General features: G+C 39.0%; 1 protein-coding gene across 1 annotated transcript in view; it reads right to left on the bottom strand.

Moving 5' to 3' along the window:
• LOC125014376 (chemokine-like protein TAFA-5) overlaps positions 1–18,547 on the bottom strand; it is a 42,064-nt gene that overhangs the window by 8,330 nt on the left and 15,187 nt on the right. The window contains exon 3 of the mRNA XM_047595368.1: positions 7,255–7,382. Coding sequence (XP_047451324.1) covers positions 7,255–7,382 — 128 coding nt within the window. The remainder of the gene's footprint in view (positions 1–7,254; positions 7,383–18,547) is intronic.

Raw genomic sequence — 18,547 nt, 5'->3', positions numbered from 1 at the left:
ATGATTTTCAGTCATATTGAATGTGATTTAGATCAAGAAAAAAATCATTGCTGATTGCTGCTTGGCATAGGTTTGTGTTGTGTATTGCCAAGTGGGTTTTTTTGTTTCCTGTTTGCGCAAATATGGCAGAGGGTTTTTGATTGAGGGATTGCAAATGAAAATCAATGCTTCCTGGTATTTGATTACTATGTGAACAGGACCACCAATCACCAACCACCACAAACAAATCCCTGAGCATATGTGGCAATAAAGAGAATCCTGATTCTTCTTCTGAACAGTAACAAGAAAAAGACAGAGTCACATTATGTAATATTGGAGCTCTTTGGTGGTGGTGATACAACCATTCATGGTAATAAAGTTCATACTGAAATTACAAGATGCAGTATAAAACAACAGCAAATAAGCCAGTGTTCCATCTGCAGCTCACTAACACAAATACAAAAAAAAACACAAACATAAGAAGCAGAAGTCATCAGAGACTCTGGCGAGAGGAGACGGTATCATGGAGAGCCAGTCGAAGAGAAAAAAAAATATTAAAAAGAAATTAAATCAGGGACAGACACAGCACAAACGAGCTTCACGGTGCTGTTAGTTACACATCAGTTTAAATGATGTTATTGCTCTACAACAGCAAATACATCCTTCAGTTATCAGTGTAGCAGTGTAAGAGTGTGTGATTGCGTGCGCGTGCACGCGTGTGCGCTATCTCCTATTTCCATGATAAACACCACAGCTGGGAGTAAACTGGAAAGCAGGCGGCCTTGTTTCCGACGTAATTGCTTTATGATGAATTGCGCTCGGTGATGAGAAACAATGAGCTCTGTTTCTATTTATTTCACTTCCAAGGCAAAAACAAGCCAGAAATTGTCTCATTAATATTGCAAAGCTGCAGCTTCTTAAAATATTAAAGAGGGCTATAAACCCATTTTTAATATTATCAGTGGCTATAGATGGCTAAAACTCCCATGAGAATGGACTGTCCGGCTAGGAAATATACAGTTAAGTGTTCAGGTTAAGAAACTGCAATGTTGTACCTCCAGATGCTCCTGAGGTAGGTTAAGACCTGGGAACTTTACCTGCATAGGTCACAGGGGCCAGAACACTTGACAACACTTGTTTGTTTTTAAAACCTCCTGCATGTGGCTGGAATTGGTTTCTTCTGTTCTTTCCATACCTTTCAGTTCTCCATTAGAGTCCATTTCATTTTAAATTATATTATTGATTTTGATCTCGTAGGAATATATTTCTTGTATGCTTTTGAAAACTGCTGTATAAATAGATGTTATCATTTTTCAGTGAATATAATAATAGGCAGCCTACAGCCATGCTAGCGGCTCTGTTTTGCTAAATGCCAACGTTAGCATGCCTGTTCACGATGACTACTAGCATGCTAAAAGTATACTGTTTACCACGCTCTCCCATAGACAATATAAGAACAGACATTGGAACATCTCCTCCAAAATGAAGCCAAAGCAAGTGGAGCTCCCCCTGGTGGCTGGTTGCTGTATAGGCCATGAGCTTCACCTCCTCCATGTTAGACTTGGGCCAAACTAAAACACGAAAGTACATGTCTTTTTTTTTCAAGGATGGTTTCTGCCACTTATGGTAGTTAAAATTCAAGCATCCATTTTTCTGAGGAGTTTAATTTTAGTTACCGTATTTTCCGCACTATAAGGCGCACCTAAAAACCTCCAATTTTCTCAAAAGCTCACAGTGCGCCTTATAATCCGGTACGCCTTATATATGGACCAATATTGAGCCACAACAGGCCTCGCAACTACGGTAAGCAGCCGCCGACTTCATTTTCCCCCGTAGAAGAAGAAGCGCGCAGTGCATGCTGGGATATATGACTGCGCGAGGCGTGCCGTTTCATTTCCATTTGTGTGTTTATGTAAAGACCCCAAAATGGCTCCTATAAAGAGACACGCTTACGACGCAGAGTTTAAACTCAAGGCGATCAGTCACGCAGTAGAACACGGGAATAGAGCAGCGAGAGAATTTAACATTAACGAATCAATGGTGCGGAAGTGGAGGAAGCAACAAGATGACCTGCGCCAAGTAAAGAAGACTAAACAGAGTTTCCGAGGGAACAAAGCGAGATGGCTGCAGTCATTCATCTCTTCACCGCGATGATGCCAAAGAGCTTTTTCTCCCGCGATAAAAAAACACCGCTCCGCTGCCCTTCCTCTCGTAACCGATAAACTACCGTATTTTCCGCACTATAAGGCGCACCTAAAAACCTCCAATTTTCTCAAAATCTGACAGTGCGCCTTATAATGCGGTGCGCCTTATATATGAACAAAGTTTTAAAATAGGCCATTCATTGAAGGTGCGCCTTATAATCCGGTGCGCTTTATAATGCGGAAAATACGGTAGTTATTTTACACTATAGAAACTGGATGTGACATGAAAATAAGTACTGAATGAATAAATAAATAAATAACAAAACACAACACTTGAGACCACATATCAAGGTTTACAGTCTGAGTCGTGTTTGATTTAGATCTAGTTAGATTTAGGCAATAGGAGCACTTTGGTGGAGGTTACAGAAAAGACATCGTTGACTTAATATTGATTATGTTAAACAACATTATGCATGCCACATCAGATCGTTTTCTACACCCACGCTCTGGTGTTGTCTCCCTAAGAAACGTATTTTTTAGGTTGAATAACTCTTTGTTCACCGTTTTGACTTAAGATGTTTCCATTACCCCTAGAAATGCGCAAAATCCAAATATTGCAATAAAAGCTGGTAACAGACACCTACATTTAGAAACGTTTATGCTCTCATGAGGTTTGTTTTTAGACGTATTGATATAGACGTTTACAGCAAAAGTGCAATGGAAACATTTGTTTTCCTGTCACTGCCGTCACTGGAGATGACAAATGAAATGAAATTGAAATCCATCTTTCTCAAAGCGAAGTCTCATGTGACAAAAATTTAAGAGTATTATGGGATATCACGTGACAACACTTTATGAGGGTTACAGCTCATTCACAAAACACCTTTCAATGGAAACATGTACAAAGAGCAACTCAGAAATATCACTTTTATTTTGCGAAAAACTAACGAAAAACATCTAAGTCTACGTCTGTAGCAAAAATACCAATGTGAAAGTCTGATATTATAAAAAGGGTTGGCTGGTCAGCACGCTAACTTATAGAAATATCTCTGTAAAAAGATACATACACATCACTGACAATTTCAGGTGTGTTTTTATTTTTATTTTTTTAAAAAGCCTCTCCATCAGTCTGTACCGACATATTGTGTGAAGGAGCACTGTGATTCTTTTGTCAAGACGCCTTATACATCACCATTTAAATCCTCTACACTTTCTGTATGTCCCTACAAGCCCACCAACGTCCTCTGGGCTAATTACGCGTTGTTTGTTGCTCTGATCCTGCTCTTTGCGTTTTAATGAACGCTGACTCTTCCCTTTGTGTAAACACAGAAGAGTTTCGCGTTGGCCCACCCACTCAGAGCTGCCTCTGTAATTTATTTTGCCTTTTAGCGAGGCAATCAGATCTGCTGTCCTTCATTAGCACATTTGATTCTTGCCCCCCTCTGTGTATTCAGAGCTGAGCCAGAGGCAGCAGACACAAAGTTGTCGTCTTTAAACTAACTGAAGACAAGAGGAGAGAGATTCTCGTTGCGAGCCAGAACTCGAGGAGATGTTCGTCAGTTGGGGATGAGCATCACCCAGTTAGAGGCTGGATCATAGTCCAGGTTGTAAAGAATAACAAGATAGTTATTAATTCATCCTATTATGCTGTGGTTTTAGGGCTATTTATGCTTTAAATGTTCTTATTAATATCTTCATTAAATCGAGATTAATAATTCATTCAAAAACAAGGGTTACATAATAGATATCTGCATAGTTTACAGCATTATTTAAATGTGCACATTATTTTAATGACCAAGGAGTGATTCAGTTTTCCCAATCCGAGCTCTGGATCAAGATGCTGTTCCCCCAAACTTTTCATCATCATCACTGTCATAAGTCTTCCTCAAAATACAATGAAAAGGGAAGTTCCATGAGAAGGATTATTTACTAATGTGGATAAGAAAACATTTCGCGTAACTACTCGTGATAATATTCACAGGTCCACTCAACTCTGAAACCTGACATGGTACCAGGGACCATCAGGTGCGGATTGATCCACACAATATCTCATTTGCGTAGATCAGACACAATGTTTGAGGGACACAAATAAAATTTGAAAAATTGAGACACACTGTCTCATTTTTCTGCCTTGGGACTCAGGTGAGTTTGCCAGTATGTCTAATACTACAAAGGGTCTGCTTTCACATGCTGCATCACAACTGCAGAGGAAAAATGTAAACTTTGACGTGTAAGGAAAAATAAGTAACCACACAACGAATAGATACAAAAAGTATAAAAAGGGAAAAAAAATTATCAAATGTAAACAAAGTGGAGTAAAAGACATATGGATTTTATAACCGATACAGGAGGAACTAGGATTTTTGTTTTAAATGTTGTACCAGGTTGCCAGGGTCTGTTGGGGTGGGTCGCATTTTAGATCAAGTGATGTGGGTTCAGGGTCACATTGGGTTCAGCTAGGTTTTGGTCTGGTTAGTTTCAGATTGGGTTCAAACCTTTGACCTGTGAAAAGCTCTTGCTAATACAACCAAGCACAGAGAGAGACGGCTGAAAGAAGTAAATTTGGACTGTGACGTAGGTAAAAAAACACATGGCTTTTCACAGAACAGGGAAGTCCGCACCTAATGGCCTCGTCTCCAAGGACAAACTGTCAAAAGTCACCACAGTGCCCAATGAGGTTGAGAGATACACCATGACGAGGATGTCAGACCAATCTGACAACAATCTGACAGAGCTGACATACGTAGAGCAGCTGGCTTGCACCACCATCCATTGTTAAAGTTCCCCGTAGAGGAAAAGCACTTAAACCTGACATGTCAAATTCAGTTTGACTCACCTTATTAGTCAGACAATGGAGTGACTCATCTCAAACTAGAACCAGAACACAAGAAAGAATAAAGAGGCATGGTTTAATGGGTATATGCAGGACACTGCCGCCAGGTTTAAGAAACTGAAAGTAGAATATCCCAGCTACGTTTATCATAGAGACAGTGATTTCTGGGTTATTCCACACATAACCATTTTTCAGGGTAAGCTTAACACGTACATGACACAGAGAATGAGAAGAATAATAAATACATGAACAATAGACATGAACACTTTATTGTATCATTTTTCATTTATAGTTTGACGTGCATTTTTTGTGTGTGCTGTACTGGATAATATAGTATACTAGAGGAGTGAAATTCATATTAGTATGAATTTTCATTTAATGGTGTCTTTTTAATTTGGTGAAACTTAACACTGTATTTAAAACCTGTATAAAGTACATTTAACTGATAGCAAATTATCACACTGGATAATGTATTTAATTTTTTTCCCTAAATTCTGTTTGGGTAATTCCTAATCAGGGGCTTAATCACATTCAGGGGCAGTTTTATTGGTGTTGAACAGCTCTCAAGTGGGTGTGAACAGTTAGGAAACTCAGTCTGGGACTGGCATTCAGACTCCTGGTGTGGGTTTGTTTGGGTTTTTGCCTTTTGGAATTATTTTTTTTTTTTTTCATAAATAGAAATATAGCATGGAGATCTTTAAATGCGAATACAATAAATTCATTCATTCATTTTCTGTAACCACTTGTTCTCTGGAGGGTTGCTGAAGCCTATCCCAGCTATCATTTGGCGCGAGGCACGATACAACCCGGACCGGTCTCCAGTCTATCACAGGGCTAACACAGACAGACAGTCAGCCGTTCACATTCACATCTCTGTCTTTGGACGGTGGGAGAAAGTCAGAGAACCACGCAGACACAGGGAGAACATGCAAACTCCACACAGAGAGACCCCAGTCAGCCTGGATTCAAACATTGTGCCGTCTTTTTGCTGTCAGTCTGAATACACTGGATGCCTTCGAGTAGTTTTCTGCAAAATGCATTTGCTGTTGTGGTACCACAATATGTTCTGTTGGAGTATAAGGAGGAGGAGAAGGATTTGCCACATTAATGACTTTAAACGGAATTAAAGACTCTTTAAACTTTAGAGAGTCTTTTAAGAGAGAGGTTTGATCATATCAAGGTACCTTAAAGTTTAAAGGTACCCTGATATGACCAAACCTCTCTTACTAAGTAATATAGTAAAAAGAAAACCAGTGAGTGGAGTTCTGTTAAAAATATTTCACTGTTAAGGTTACAAATGACCTTTCAGATTCATGGGAAGCAAAGGCAGGGTGTCTGTATGAAAGGAGAGATCATTGCACATAAACAGATTTAATTCAAAGCACAACTAGATCTGAAACGGACACAAAGCAGACTCCATAAGTAGTGTAAATAAGTTGGATGAAAAGGCCTAAAAGTGGGAAAAAAATGTTTGATGAACAAAAGACTAAAAACTTGTGTGCTGATACGAGTTGTGTGAAACTGTTAAAAGCTTAAACAAAATGCTTGAAAGACAGAAGTTTGTTTAGAAAAGAGAACTTTGATTAGAAAAAAAAGGCACTAATACAACCAGAAACTGGACACGGCTCAAAGCTGGAGCCGCCTCACTATGTTCAACAGACAGACAACACACTGAGCAGAAAGATAATCAACATGAAAGAAAAATTAAAATGAGATGAAGACGTGTGTGTTAGTGTATTTTGGTGGATGGTGTCTGCTAAACGCTGTTAATCAGGTGCTATGAAGAGTGACAGACACAGGACAGATGGCTAGCAATTATTCAACACACACACACACACACATGTACACACTGTCATTTTAATTAGGACCAGCAGCAGCTTCACTAGAAGATATTATTATGTTAATATTACCCTGATGTCAAAATTAGAGCCAGCAAAGGCAAGAATGAAGTCGTTATAATTATTTCTGACTGTTTCTACCTGCAGAACCATTCCTGACGTTCGTAAATTTCCTTGTTTTTTTCTTTTTCTTTTTTTATCCCCAAAACAGCACAGAGAACACAGGCACACTTTTTTAGTTTGAGGTTTTTGGTCTAGTTTTAGTTCATACTATTAGTGTACTATGTACTGTATCTGTAATGTAGTCATATTGGGCAGTGACACCCAAACTGGGAGAGTGTTTCCTGCAGATTCCACGCATGTTTAAGCAGTGTAACAAGTGAAACGTAGCAGCAAAATAGTAATTCACTTCCACTTTTCATATATTTTTTTAATGTCTGTCTGTGGGGTCTGTTCTCACCGTGGTGGTCTTGACTCGGCCTCCTCGTTGCGTGCAGGTCCAGCCCGACTGGTTGACCAGGAGATCGCAGCCTTCATCGTCCAGACATGGAGTCATCTCACACCACTGTCGACTCCTGACGATACGAACTGAGGAGGGGGAGAGCAGGAGCACGCGTGAGCGTATGTTTTTCATCTTTATTTTTATATTCGTGCTTGACGTCATTTGTCTCTCGGCTCGCTGAGAGACCCAGTTACCCAGAGCATCATCAAACTTTATCCGTTTATCAGGAATAAATTAGGATTCAGTTGTCTTTAATGTGTCTGTTTTTAGACTGTAAACAAGATAGAAGTAGTCCACGTAATCTCACTGCAGATGAATGACTTTAATTAAGCCTACGCTCTACATCCTGTACACACACTCCTTCACTCCCACAACCTTTTACTAATTACTACCATGCAACATTTTGATCAGTAAGATTACAGACAAATACAAATATCCCTAACTCTTATACACTACACTGTATATGCAAACAATAATTATTTATTCAATAAACCTTATCAAGACAATAGATTTTTTCTCCAGCTGCACAACAAGCCACCATTCTGTAACAGTTATTCATGTTAGTAAATGCTCCTCCATCCACATCATTGCACTATTATTGCATTATCCTTCCGATGTCTATATTTCCTTCCGTCTCTTTTTCTTGTGCAAATTTGTCTGCTTATTTTATTTTTGTTTTTAACTGTCTATCTTACACATATTTTTCTTTTTGTGGTATCCCGAGAGTGTTCTTCTTATCCATAACTGAGCTACTTTGACCAAGCAATTTCCCTTGTGGATCTATTTAAGTCTAAGTACCTCAACGAGGCGTTGAGCAGACCAGATGTTTAGAAAAACATTTTCAATTTGTAACCATCCCTCCCACTCTCTTCCTCAGTTTGATGCTGGCTTTCAGGTGGAGATTTAAATAAACTATCTAAACTATCTAAACATTTGATATGAGGCCATTAGGTGTGGACTTCCCTGTTCTGTGAAAACTATCTAATAAATACTGTCTTCAAACTTGTGGTTGAGTCATGCTGGTTGGAACATGATGACTGCCTCTCCGTCAACACTGAGGTTCTAGAGGAGGGCCTCAGAGTTGGTGTGGGCAAACCGGTAGTAGTGATTCAAGGCACTGGCAGCCTTCAGGAGCTACCGGTTTGTCAGTATGCTCTATGGTAATTTGTAAATTATTTAATTTAGCTTTTATTTTAATTTTACACATTCGTGTTTTAGCACAAATTTGTTTGGAACTCGGGTTTTAAATCTCACCTTAAATCTCACCTACAATTTAAACTGTCATAAAGTTACATTTTGGAAAAAACAAAACAAAACAATTTATATACATACATGTTCTACACTAAAATCCCCTTTTAAAAGTACCACATTTCTGAAATTAAAAAAAAAATAATAATAAAAAAAAATTGTAAAACTATGACCGGTTTCACAAAATAGTATGTATTTTCAGATAAGCCTATATTATAGAAAGTAGAACTTTATTACAAAACTATTACATCTTTAATTTCTGAAATCTTGAAAACAGAAATGAGCAAAAGCAAACTAAAGTCAGTACAACTCCAGAGAACTGATTCCGTTTACTCCACAGACCTCAGCTTCATCACACAGCCAGCTATTTTTAAACAAATAGGACATTCTCAAAAAACACATTAGCATATTGCGGCTCACCAATTGGCCAACAGGGACAAAGTAGGGGGTGATGATGGGGAGGAACCTGTTGCCGTTTAATTTAGCAGGAAGCAAACTACAAACAGAGTCCCAAGATAGTATCACAACTGTTCAAGCTCCAAAAGCAGAGACTCCTTCATTTGCCTTAGTGTAGCTGGAGAGTGTTGTTCGTTAGACTCTGTCTTACGCTTCATGTAAATATTGGCTAGATGTAATAATAAGCAGTAGAAGAATAGGGTAACAAGGATGTCAACTGCTCACGTTATCAACAGTGATAGTTCGATGTTAGCGTGGATCATCATGTAACTACACAATGCAGTATGCTGTTAATGTGAGCAGAAGAACAAGGAGCCAACATCTGCCTCTAATTAACCGCGTTGTATCTCTCATCTCATTAAAAATGGCTGCCAGTCCCAGAGGGAAAACGCAGAGACAATAGAAAGTGTCGATCCTCTTTACAGACGGGAACGATATGAGGAAGAAGTATCAAACTGAACAGACAAATCAAGCATTTTCTGATGACTGATTTTAGGTTTTGTCTCGTCAGACGATCAGAAAGACTAAGAAAACCAATCAGGACACACAATACATTACACATATTAATACTTAAATGCAGCATACTGTAACTCACATAACTGTACATGACAAGAAAACTTATGCACCATGTATTATGCCATGTTATGCAACTGTATGCAATGCAGCACAAAATTAACATACACAAAAAAACACACATAACATAACATACGAAAACATAGCATAACATAAGATAATGTAACGTAACTTAATGTAAAAGAAAATAGTGTAACATAACATACCATATCATAACATAGTATAACGTAATAACAAAACTTAACTGTAACATAATGAATACATAATGTAGCATAATGTAACATAGCGTTACATCACTCTGTTACATCACGTAACGGCATGTAGTGTAATGTAACATAATGTAACAAAGCAATTGGACTGTAACATGCTAGTATGTCAGGATGTCATTACAGGATGTGCTATAGCAACATAATGTAACACAGTGTTACGTGAAATGGCCTGAGATAACATCATATCAGTGAAAATGAGGAAACATAATGGTGAATTATACATGTACACAAAGCAGCAGCCCACTGAGGGAATTACACTGACAGACAGTTAAACCCACACACTGTGAGCCTGTCTATCAACTTATCAACTCATCTGAAAATTAATTATTTTTTTCCTCAGAGGAATTTCCTGCTGTTCACGGCTATACTTAACTGTCCGAATCATTCCCAATCTTTCCAGCTTTGCTCTCATCCCAGGGACTAAACTACACTCGGTGAGGCCAGCCCCAGGAAAGACGGAGAAAATGAAAGCCTGTACAGACCTGTAATACATAACCTGGTAATCAGTTCTCCCTTTGGAGCGGCAGCACAGTGGTGTGATTGTGATAGCCTGTTAGCCCCCAATTATCAAACCAATTTCCTATTGAGCAACTGCAGCTCCGCTCACCCATGATACTTAATTAAATTCTCACATCGCCTCACACCTCTATCAAGAGGGAGAGAGAGACTCTCCAGAGTGACGAAATAGTTCAGCTTCCCTGTATTATATTAAAAAAGGTTATTTTTAGAATTTGGGCTTATCTTAAAATTAGCATTTTCTTTAAGATGTATTTGACCCTCATACCTGATTTTAAAATTGTTATGTTGTTACCATTAAGGGAGAAAAGCATCCTCATCAGAAACACCCTAAAGATGGCATATGTCAATATCTTTTTCTACCTTTTTTCACATAAATCTTTTAATCCACTTCAGTATTAATCATGAAAAACAAAAGTTTGATTATTCTCTCACTTTTAACCCTTTATATGCCAGTGTTTGTGACGGCATTGCACATTTTTCAAAAAACAAAAAACAAAACACCACCAAAAAAAAAATGAAATTGAAAAGGACACTTTTGTCCTTATCAGAGCTTGAGGGTTAAATTAATATACTGTCATTTACACTATGTAAATCCTCTTGATCTTTGTGTAGTCAGATGACTCAATACATATCAGTTCCAAAACTGTGAGTGACAGGAACAGGACTGCAACTACCAAAATGTTGGCAGTGAGAATATGAACATGCTCACATTAGCCTAATTAGGCCTAAGTGCTGCTTAAAGTGTAATTTCCACTCCAGCCCCAGAGTTTCTATACATTAGGTGTCAAATATTAAGACAAGACATTGACGTGCTTCATTACAGTCCAGTCACATCCTCCACTTTACAGGTCAGACAAGTCGTTAAAGTGTGCAGCACCTAAATGAGGTGCTCACACAGCATAGTATGATGGGATGCAAAGCAGTGCAGCGTGGCACGATATCAACACAACACAAGATACTAATTCAAGCTAAAGCAATGCAACACAGTTTTACATTAAACAGCATTACATATTAAAGCTGTGCAATGCGCTATAATGTCAAGTAACACAGTACTGGATATTGAGGTGGAATGCAACGCACGGTATCTGACCTGATATTGATCATCACTGTTGTATGCACTATGTATGCAAAAAAACGTGTTTTACTAGTACTGTTAATAGAATATTTACCACTGTCAGTGTACAATTAATGCAAATGAATGTTTAAGCAAATTTTTAGTTTTTTATCACTTTTTTTTATGTTAATAAAAAATATTTATTATGTTAAAAAAAAACTGCGGTAATGGGTTAACATTCATTTTGACAGCACTAGTCCTCATATTTGACAGTATCAGCCAAAATTCAGGACACACCTACTCAGGAGTTTCCTGGTAACATGGTATCTATTAGTTAATGAGTAACCCCTAATTATTTTTAAAGATGTTCAGAATAAAATCCTACGGATTCTGCAGAGAGGAAGGACAAATGTTTAACTCTATTAAAAGATTTCCATCATTCATACAGGATTTGGAAATTAAACTTCCATTGATCTGAAGGTCTCTTTCCCTCTGACCAATAAAAACACAGAACGGAAAAAAGCACAAACAGAGAGGTAGAAGTAGAAAACACGCTTTTGAACAAATGGTGTGTAATGGAGACGCAGTGGATTAATTTCAGGTATCAGTAAACACCTGAACACCTGCAAGCGCCGCATCGCCGCGTTGATAAATTAACAGCCGCAATGCAGATCCATCCACCAGCGCTCAGCATAGTTCATTTATCCAGAAAGAGTGGAGGCCATTTTGTAATGGCTTCATTCATCAAAGACGGCGTCCAGAAGGAGGGTCGCTGCTTTGTCCCCAGAGGACGGGATGATCGGATGGGAATGAGCGAGGAAGGAAAAAAAGTGGAAAGGAGGCAAAAAACTGGGAAAGTAGAAAACAAGTGCTAAAGTGCTTAACATGAAGTGGACACAAAGCCATTTATTCTATCACTCTTTTGACAAGAAGTGAAATTGTCTTAATTTTCTCTTGATTGTTTTTTTTTTTCATTTTTAGCTCACTCTCCTTGTGTCAAAGTCAAATTTATTCACAAAGCACATTTGAAAACAACCACATCCCACCAAAGTGCTGTACAGTCTTTTAGTCAACTTTTCTTTGTATGTGCTTCCTTCTTCTCATGATTAATAGCACATAAACAAAGAAAACGTCCAGAATTTGCTTTCACCATATGTCTAGTAATTCTTCTTCTTCTTCTTCTTTGTCCCTATTAAATTCTTTCCTTTTGATCAATTCCCTTTGATTCTTTCCTTTTCATATGTGTTAAGTTGTAAGGTCAGTGCGGAGCTTGATGTCTCTGTGTCCCTGAACACGCTGCTTCCCTGCCCTTTTCAGCTTGACTCCCTTTGACGAGAAACAAAATCTTCTTGCCTCTCATCTGATCATGTCTTGTTGCTGCTGCACAGTCTCAGAGCCCTGTGGCCATGATTAATTGCTGTCTGTCTGCTTTCGTCACAACAAAACAGCAGCAGCAGGTGGTATTCTGAAACTTTGGCAACTCTTTATTGTAGTGTTGAAAGGCAGTGGAACAAGATGGTGTTTATTCTTTTGGTAGCTGTCGGATCCCTTTTCTATAAGATTTTTTCATATAATCTGAAGACATGTTCATGCTACTGTAGTTTCTGTATCTGTAAATATGTTATGTCTCTCTGAACACGGCTTTATGAATGAACCGGAGCACGGCACACTGCACGGTACCCAAGAGGCGATGTTAGGTATTCAAGCCTGAGCTCTGAAATGTGAGAGGACAGATAAGAACTGACTGCAGTCTGATTCCTCCCCTGAGCTTGGTGCTAGTGGATTTCAGAAGAAACAACAAAAGAAAAAATGAGTGGCTGCCTCAGATACAAACTGACATATAAATACATAAATACAAATAAATACATAAATACATTTTTACACAGACACACACACACACACACACATTTATATATATATATCCTTCCTTCAGCTCTGAACAGTCTTATTGTCCCTGATGCTGGGAACCCACTATTCATGATACTGTCACCACCATGCTTCACTCAATTCTAATGTCTTGAATAAAACAGACAAAATTGAATCCATTCATTTGTGTCCATCAGTGCAAATGTCCCATATTTTTAATGACTCAAAGCATGAGGGGCAGTATTTGTTGTGTCTCTGTTTAGTAGGTTATATTTCAGTATGTTTTCAGCATGTGTTTTTTTAATCCTGAAGAAGCTATGCCTCCCTTCTGCTTACATGATGTTTTTAAAAATATATCTTTTAACTAAAATAAGAACTAACCCAGTTTTTTTCACTGAAGCAGTGCAAGCACTGTTTTTTACCTTGGACTGTATCAGAAACCACAGGCATAAATATCAACATGCATTCCTGTAAAGGTCATAGAGACTCAGACGAAGGCTATGTAATTTGTGTATTTGCTCTCTTGAATAAATTACACTGTTCTTTTTTTTCCAAAACAATGTGTCACCTCTCCTTATGTGGGTGAAGTTGAAGTTGAATGCTTGGGTGCCTACACATACATTTTTGCCTTAAAGAAATAAGCTTTATTTCTCTCCAGTGTGTTAAACAGCTCCAGTTTTTGTCTGACATGTCTCTAATGACAAGCAGCTTCTCCAGGGTATTACTGAGCGTTGAAGAAAGCTTGGTTGAAGTTTTTCTGGGAGTCAAAAACAGGAGGCTCATGAGTTTGTGAGCTCAGAAAACAGGTCGCAGTGATCAGCAGCGTTCTCATCGAGTCTGCTGCTGAAAATATCCTCCCAGAGCAGCAGAGCACGTTCAGACCGGCTCTGATCAGTCAACAGCACACGTTTTAAGCTGTTCAGCTCCCGCAACACAAACTAAAAGCGGCTCAGCTCCAATAGTCTGCAGAAACAACTGAAACCAATGGTAACCTTGAATATTTCCAGTGTTGATGAGCTACAGATGCAAACCATCCATCAGCAACATGGAACAACATGAATACAAATTAGGCTTTCTTCAAATGGCTCAGACATTGATGGAATTGTTTCTTATAATATTATAGTACGTATTAAGTATGGTTTCAATTCTCAGAGATAGCACCTGCATTTATTAATCTATAAAAAATAACACAACTTCATAGATATAGTGCTAAGGCTTAGGACTGTGCCTTCTGACTTCCTGTTTTCTATGTGTGGCTGAAGTTTTTGGGGGCAACCCGTTCAGTCCCCAAACCACAAAAAAACTTGTTGTTACTAGTAGGGCTGCATGATAAATCTTTAAAAAATGGCGATCTTGATTCACACATGCATGTGCTCTCATTTCGAAACACAACAATTCTCAAGCATTTTATTTTACGAGTGGCATCACAAACAAATGCTCCCATTTCTCCCCGAATTTTTTCAAGCGCCACCAAAGGCAGCACTGCCGCTGACTCCTCCCTCGACCTATGGCAAAGTGTCTTTACAACATGTGATTCCGTCTGTGGAGGAAACCCGTCTGCAGTTGAGTGTTTCGAAACAGTGAGGGAGAGAAGAGAGAAGTATGCGGTAAAGAGAGCTAAATGGATGGGGAAGAAACCCAGGTGGTAGTGGCGAGAGTCACCCAAGTTGATTGAAGTTGATTAGTGCAATAAACATTTTGTAAAATAAAATTGTGTCAAAGAATTCTGATTCACATTTTTTCCAGAATCATGCAGCCCTAGCATATCGAGATGACGATATGAGCTTAGTCCCACCCTATTTGTACGCCCCCCTGCTACACAGGTCTCCGTCTAGTGGATTCCAGCAGAGGAAATGGTAATCCCACAAACAGGCAGGAACAGGAAGTGTTCCCACATTTAGGCAACTCCCCCCCTCCACTGATCTGACTCGCAGCAACTAGAGGAGGAGGTGTCGCCAGACATAAGTAACCAACCCTTCCACTGCTATCTGTCTCGCAGCAGTCAGTGGAGGGGAAGGTATCCTCACTAGAAGGTAACCTCCTGCTTGAGCTCTCTGTTGGAATCGTCTAGGAAGATAATTTAAGATAAGACTTTAGTTATCCCTGTACAGAAATGATGGTGTTACAGTGACAGGGAACAACAGAGAAAAAAAAAAAAAAAAAAAAACGGAAAAAAAAAATTGAAAAAATTGACCAGTGATGATAATGTTCAACTTTAAAAAAACGGTACTGTTGGGCCGACTGTAAGGTTGTTGAAAGTTCTCCCTATTGCTGCGATGATGGAGTCATCGCAGGCATCGCCTATGACTCCATCATAGGAGTCCACATGGCTGATTTGGGACAGTGCAACCTTTTGCAGATGTCTTTGAAAATGGCCTTGTCCACGTCCTTCAGCTTGTCCAGAGTAATGTTATAACCTTGTCTCTCTACTTCAGTCTAGAGTTTGTTGAACAGCCTCTGGTGCATGGTGTCTAGGGTATCTGCAGCGCAGGTCCTCTTGGACTTTTTAAGGGCCCAGGAAATCAGGTTCTCTGCAACGCTGCTCACAAATATTTCTTCCAATGTTGTGTCTAGAGGCACAAAGACGTCCACGGGGGTGACCTCTGTAACGTGGGGTGTCTGTGTTGGTGCAGGAGATGACGCTGTGCGAAGTGGCTTTTTGAAGAAGCTCTTAGTCCTGCTTGTCAGTGATACTGGAGCAGGTTTCTCTTCCAAAGTGTCTGAGACATCACTTTTGATAGACTCTTCTAAGTCGTCTTCAGTGAGTCTTGTGTCTTTATCCAGGCTGAGTTCCAGCTGTAGTGGTTGACATTTGTACATCAGTTTCTTCTTCTTGGTGCACTTTTGTAGCATTTTAATGGTGCAAGCAACCATTTCATCCAATGTTAGGATGGCCATGGGTCTATATGGAGTCACAGGGTAAATGCTACAGTAAATGGAGTTGACACATATTGCTCCTATTTCTCTGAACATGATGCTCCTTAAAGAATTTGAGGTCTCCTGGAACTCCAGAGATTGAGACAAAGCTCGAGGTAGTGCGTCCTCCAAACTGGACAACAGGTCATCCCAAGGCTTGACTCCTCTCCTTGAGACTTCTGCCAGCGTTGATTTTGTAAAGAGCACCACGATGTCTGTTAGCAGCTCCGCCAGCATGAACCTGGTTTCATCATCAGGGTTTCCTGAGAGCAAACGTACCCACTGCCTGGGTTCAATCCATCTGAAGAAAGAATCCATGATGGGGCGAACTGTTTCCGCTGTGTTTAGAGGAGTGTCCTCTTCCCATGGACTTCTTGTTTGGTCCATGGCAGTGGTTGCCTTCGTTGCCATTTCACTCAAACTAGGACGGCGTCTTAAAAATATCTTTTCAGAACAAGCTTTAGTTATCACCAACTGTCTTCTCATTGTATTGAATACTAACTGAAAGTAATGAATCTGTGAGCTTTTGTCTACCCTCCAGATTGCTGAGGTACCATAGGACTGTGACATCATCAGTGAGGTGTCTAAAAGAATGTGAATCATCAGTGAGGGCCAGAAGAACTTCACTCCATTCTATCCTGAGTTCTACCCATCTACACTGTCTATAAAATCAATAATTAAATAAACACCATATAAAACGCTAAAAATTCTGTAAACTAGTCAACACAAACGTAAGATATGGCAGTCCTTTCATTTCTGCCCTGGGCGCAGCTTATTTACTTCGAAACTAGTTTTTTTCTTCATTACCTGATAATTCTACTTTAAATAACACTGAAGTGTGGGCATGTTGCAATAACAAAATGGACAATTTTATGGCTAATTAAAGATATATCCAAAATTAGAACTGTAACTAAAAAAAAATCAAAAAAATGTGGATTTTCTAAATCTATTTTGAATTTTATTCAAATACAAATACTTTTTCCCTTCAACAAATACGAATACAAATACTAGATGCTTTGCACACCCTTACTACATATACATTCATAGATAGATAGATAGATAGATAGATAGATAGAACCTTGTGTTAAATATAATTGTTTAGTAATATGCCACAGATTTATTTAGTATAGCCTAGCATAAAGAAGGGAATCTGTAGGCCTAATTCTATGAAGAGAAAAGCATTGATGAAGAACATCTCACAGCTGTTTAAACAGGTAAAGGCTCATTTTTATTACATCTGATATTTTGGAAAAGTTTGTCTAACTGTCCTTACGGTAAGACAGGAGTGCTAAAGCCAAACTTAAATGAGAAAACATTTGAAGTTCTATTCAACTGGAGACTGTGCACAAGTTATTTAACTCCACAAAGCAACTGTTGTGAAAATCACCAGGAGAGCCTGTGAATCCCTGCAGAGCAGACCTACTCCCTCCAGCTGTTGTCATCATCTCCAGATGGTACGAACAGAAAGAGAATGGGAGACAGTCGGTGATGAAATGTAATGCAACTCTGGTAAGTTCCCATGTGGGCTGTGACTTTCTGAACTCCCCAGCACAGATGAAGAGACGTGGAGGGCGTAGAGGAGAGCTGCAGGTTATCTGTTTCCTTCGTTAACCACCGAGTGTCAAACCACGAACTGACCTTCAGTCTCAGAGACGATTCTGTGTACTCTGTGATACTGATAAACAATTAAACCATCCTCCTATGACACCATTAATTTGTTTGTAATATACCTTTGACACCAAAATAAGAAACCCAAGAAAAAAAAAACGTTACAGAGGAGAAGATAAGTGTGGTGGAAGGAGCGACGCAGTCTATAAATCTGTACGCACTAGTTTTCTCACCAACCGTCATAATTTCATATTATAAGCAACCAAATGTTTCAATGATGAACACAAATCTAACAGCACTGTATGACCAACACTGTTTGGTCATACAAAGACAAAATGCAGCAACCACACTGGCTCAAATCTAACCTGCATCTGAATCTCAGACATCTGTTTTGATTTATATTTATGATCTGTTAAGTGAAAGCCAGCTGCTGTGATACCTGCGGTTAGCTTTTACTAACAAAGAATCTAAACGGTTATGGATTTCTCACCTGAGCTATGCCACAATTTAGATTAACAGGTAGGTAGAGAAAATGAACAAATAAAGCTAAACACTAGCTTACCAGATCTCATTTTTGACTCGTGAATTTCATGATGCTTGTTGATGTAGATACGTTTTAGACACACAGATATTTGAAATTCTATAGACTGTGAGCAATCATCAAACTAAAGTCAAACTATTTTTTTCAAACAAAAAAGCGAACATATTTGGTTTAGATGCTGCAGTTTCTCATTAAAGGCAT

The sequence above is a fragment of the Mugil cephalus genome, chromosome 10 (genome assembly GCF_022458985.1).
Source record: "Mugil cephalus isolate CIBA_MC_2020 chromosome 10, CIBA_Mcephalus_1.1, whole genome shotgun sequence".
Taxonomy (NCBI): Eukaryota; Metazoa; Chordata; class Actinopteri; order Mugiliformes; family Mugilidae; genus Mugil; species Mugil cephalus.
The sequence above is the reverse complement of the archived record's forward strand: the minus strand, read 5'-3'. Positions and strand labels throughout refer to the sequence as shown.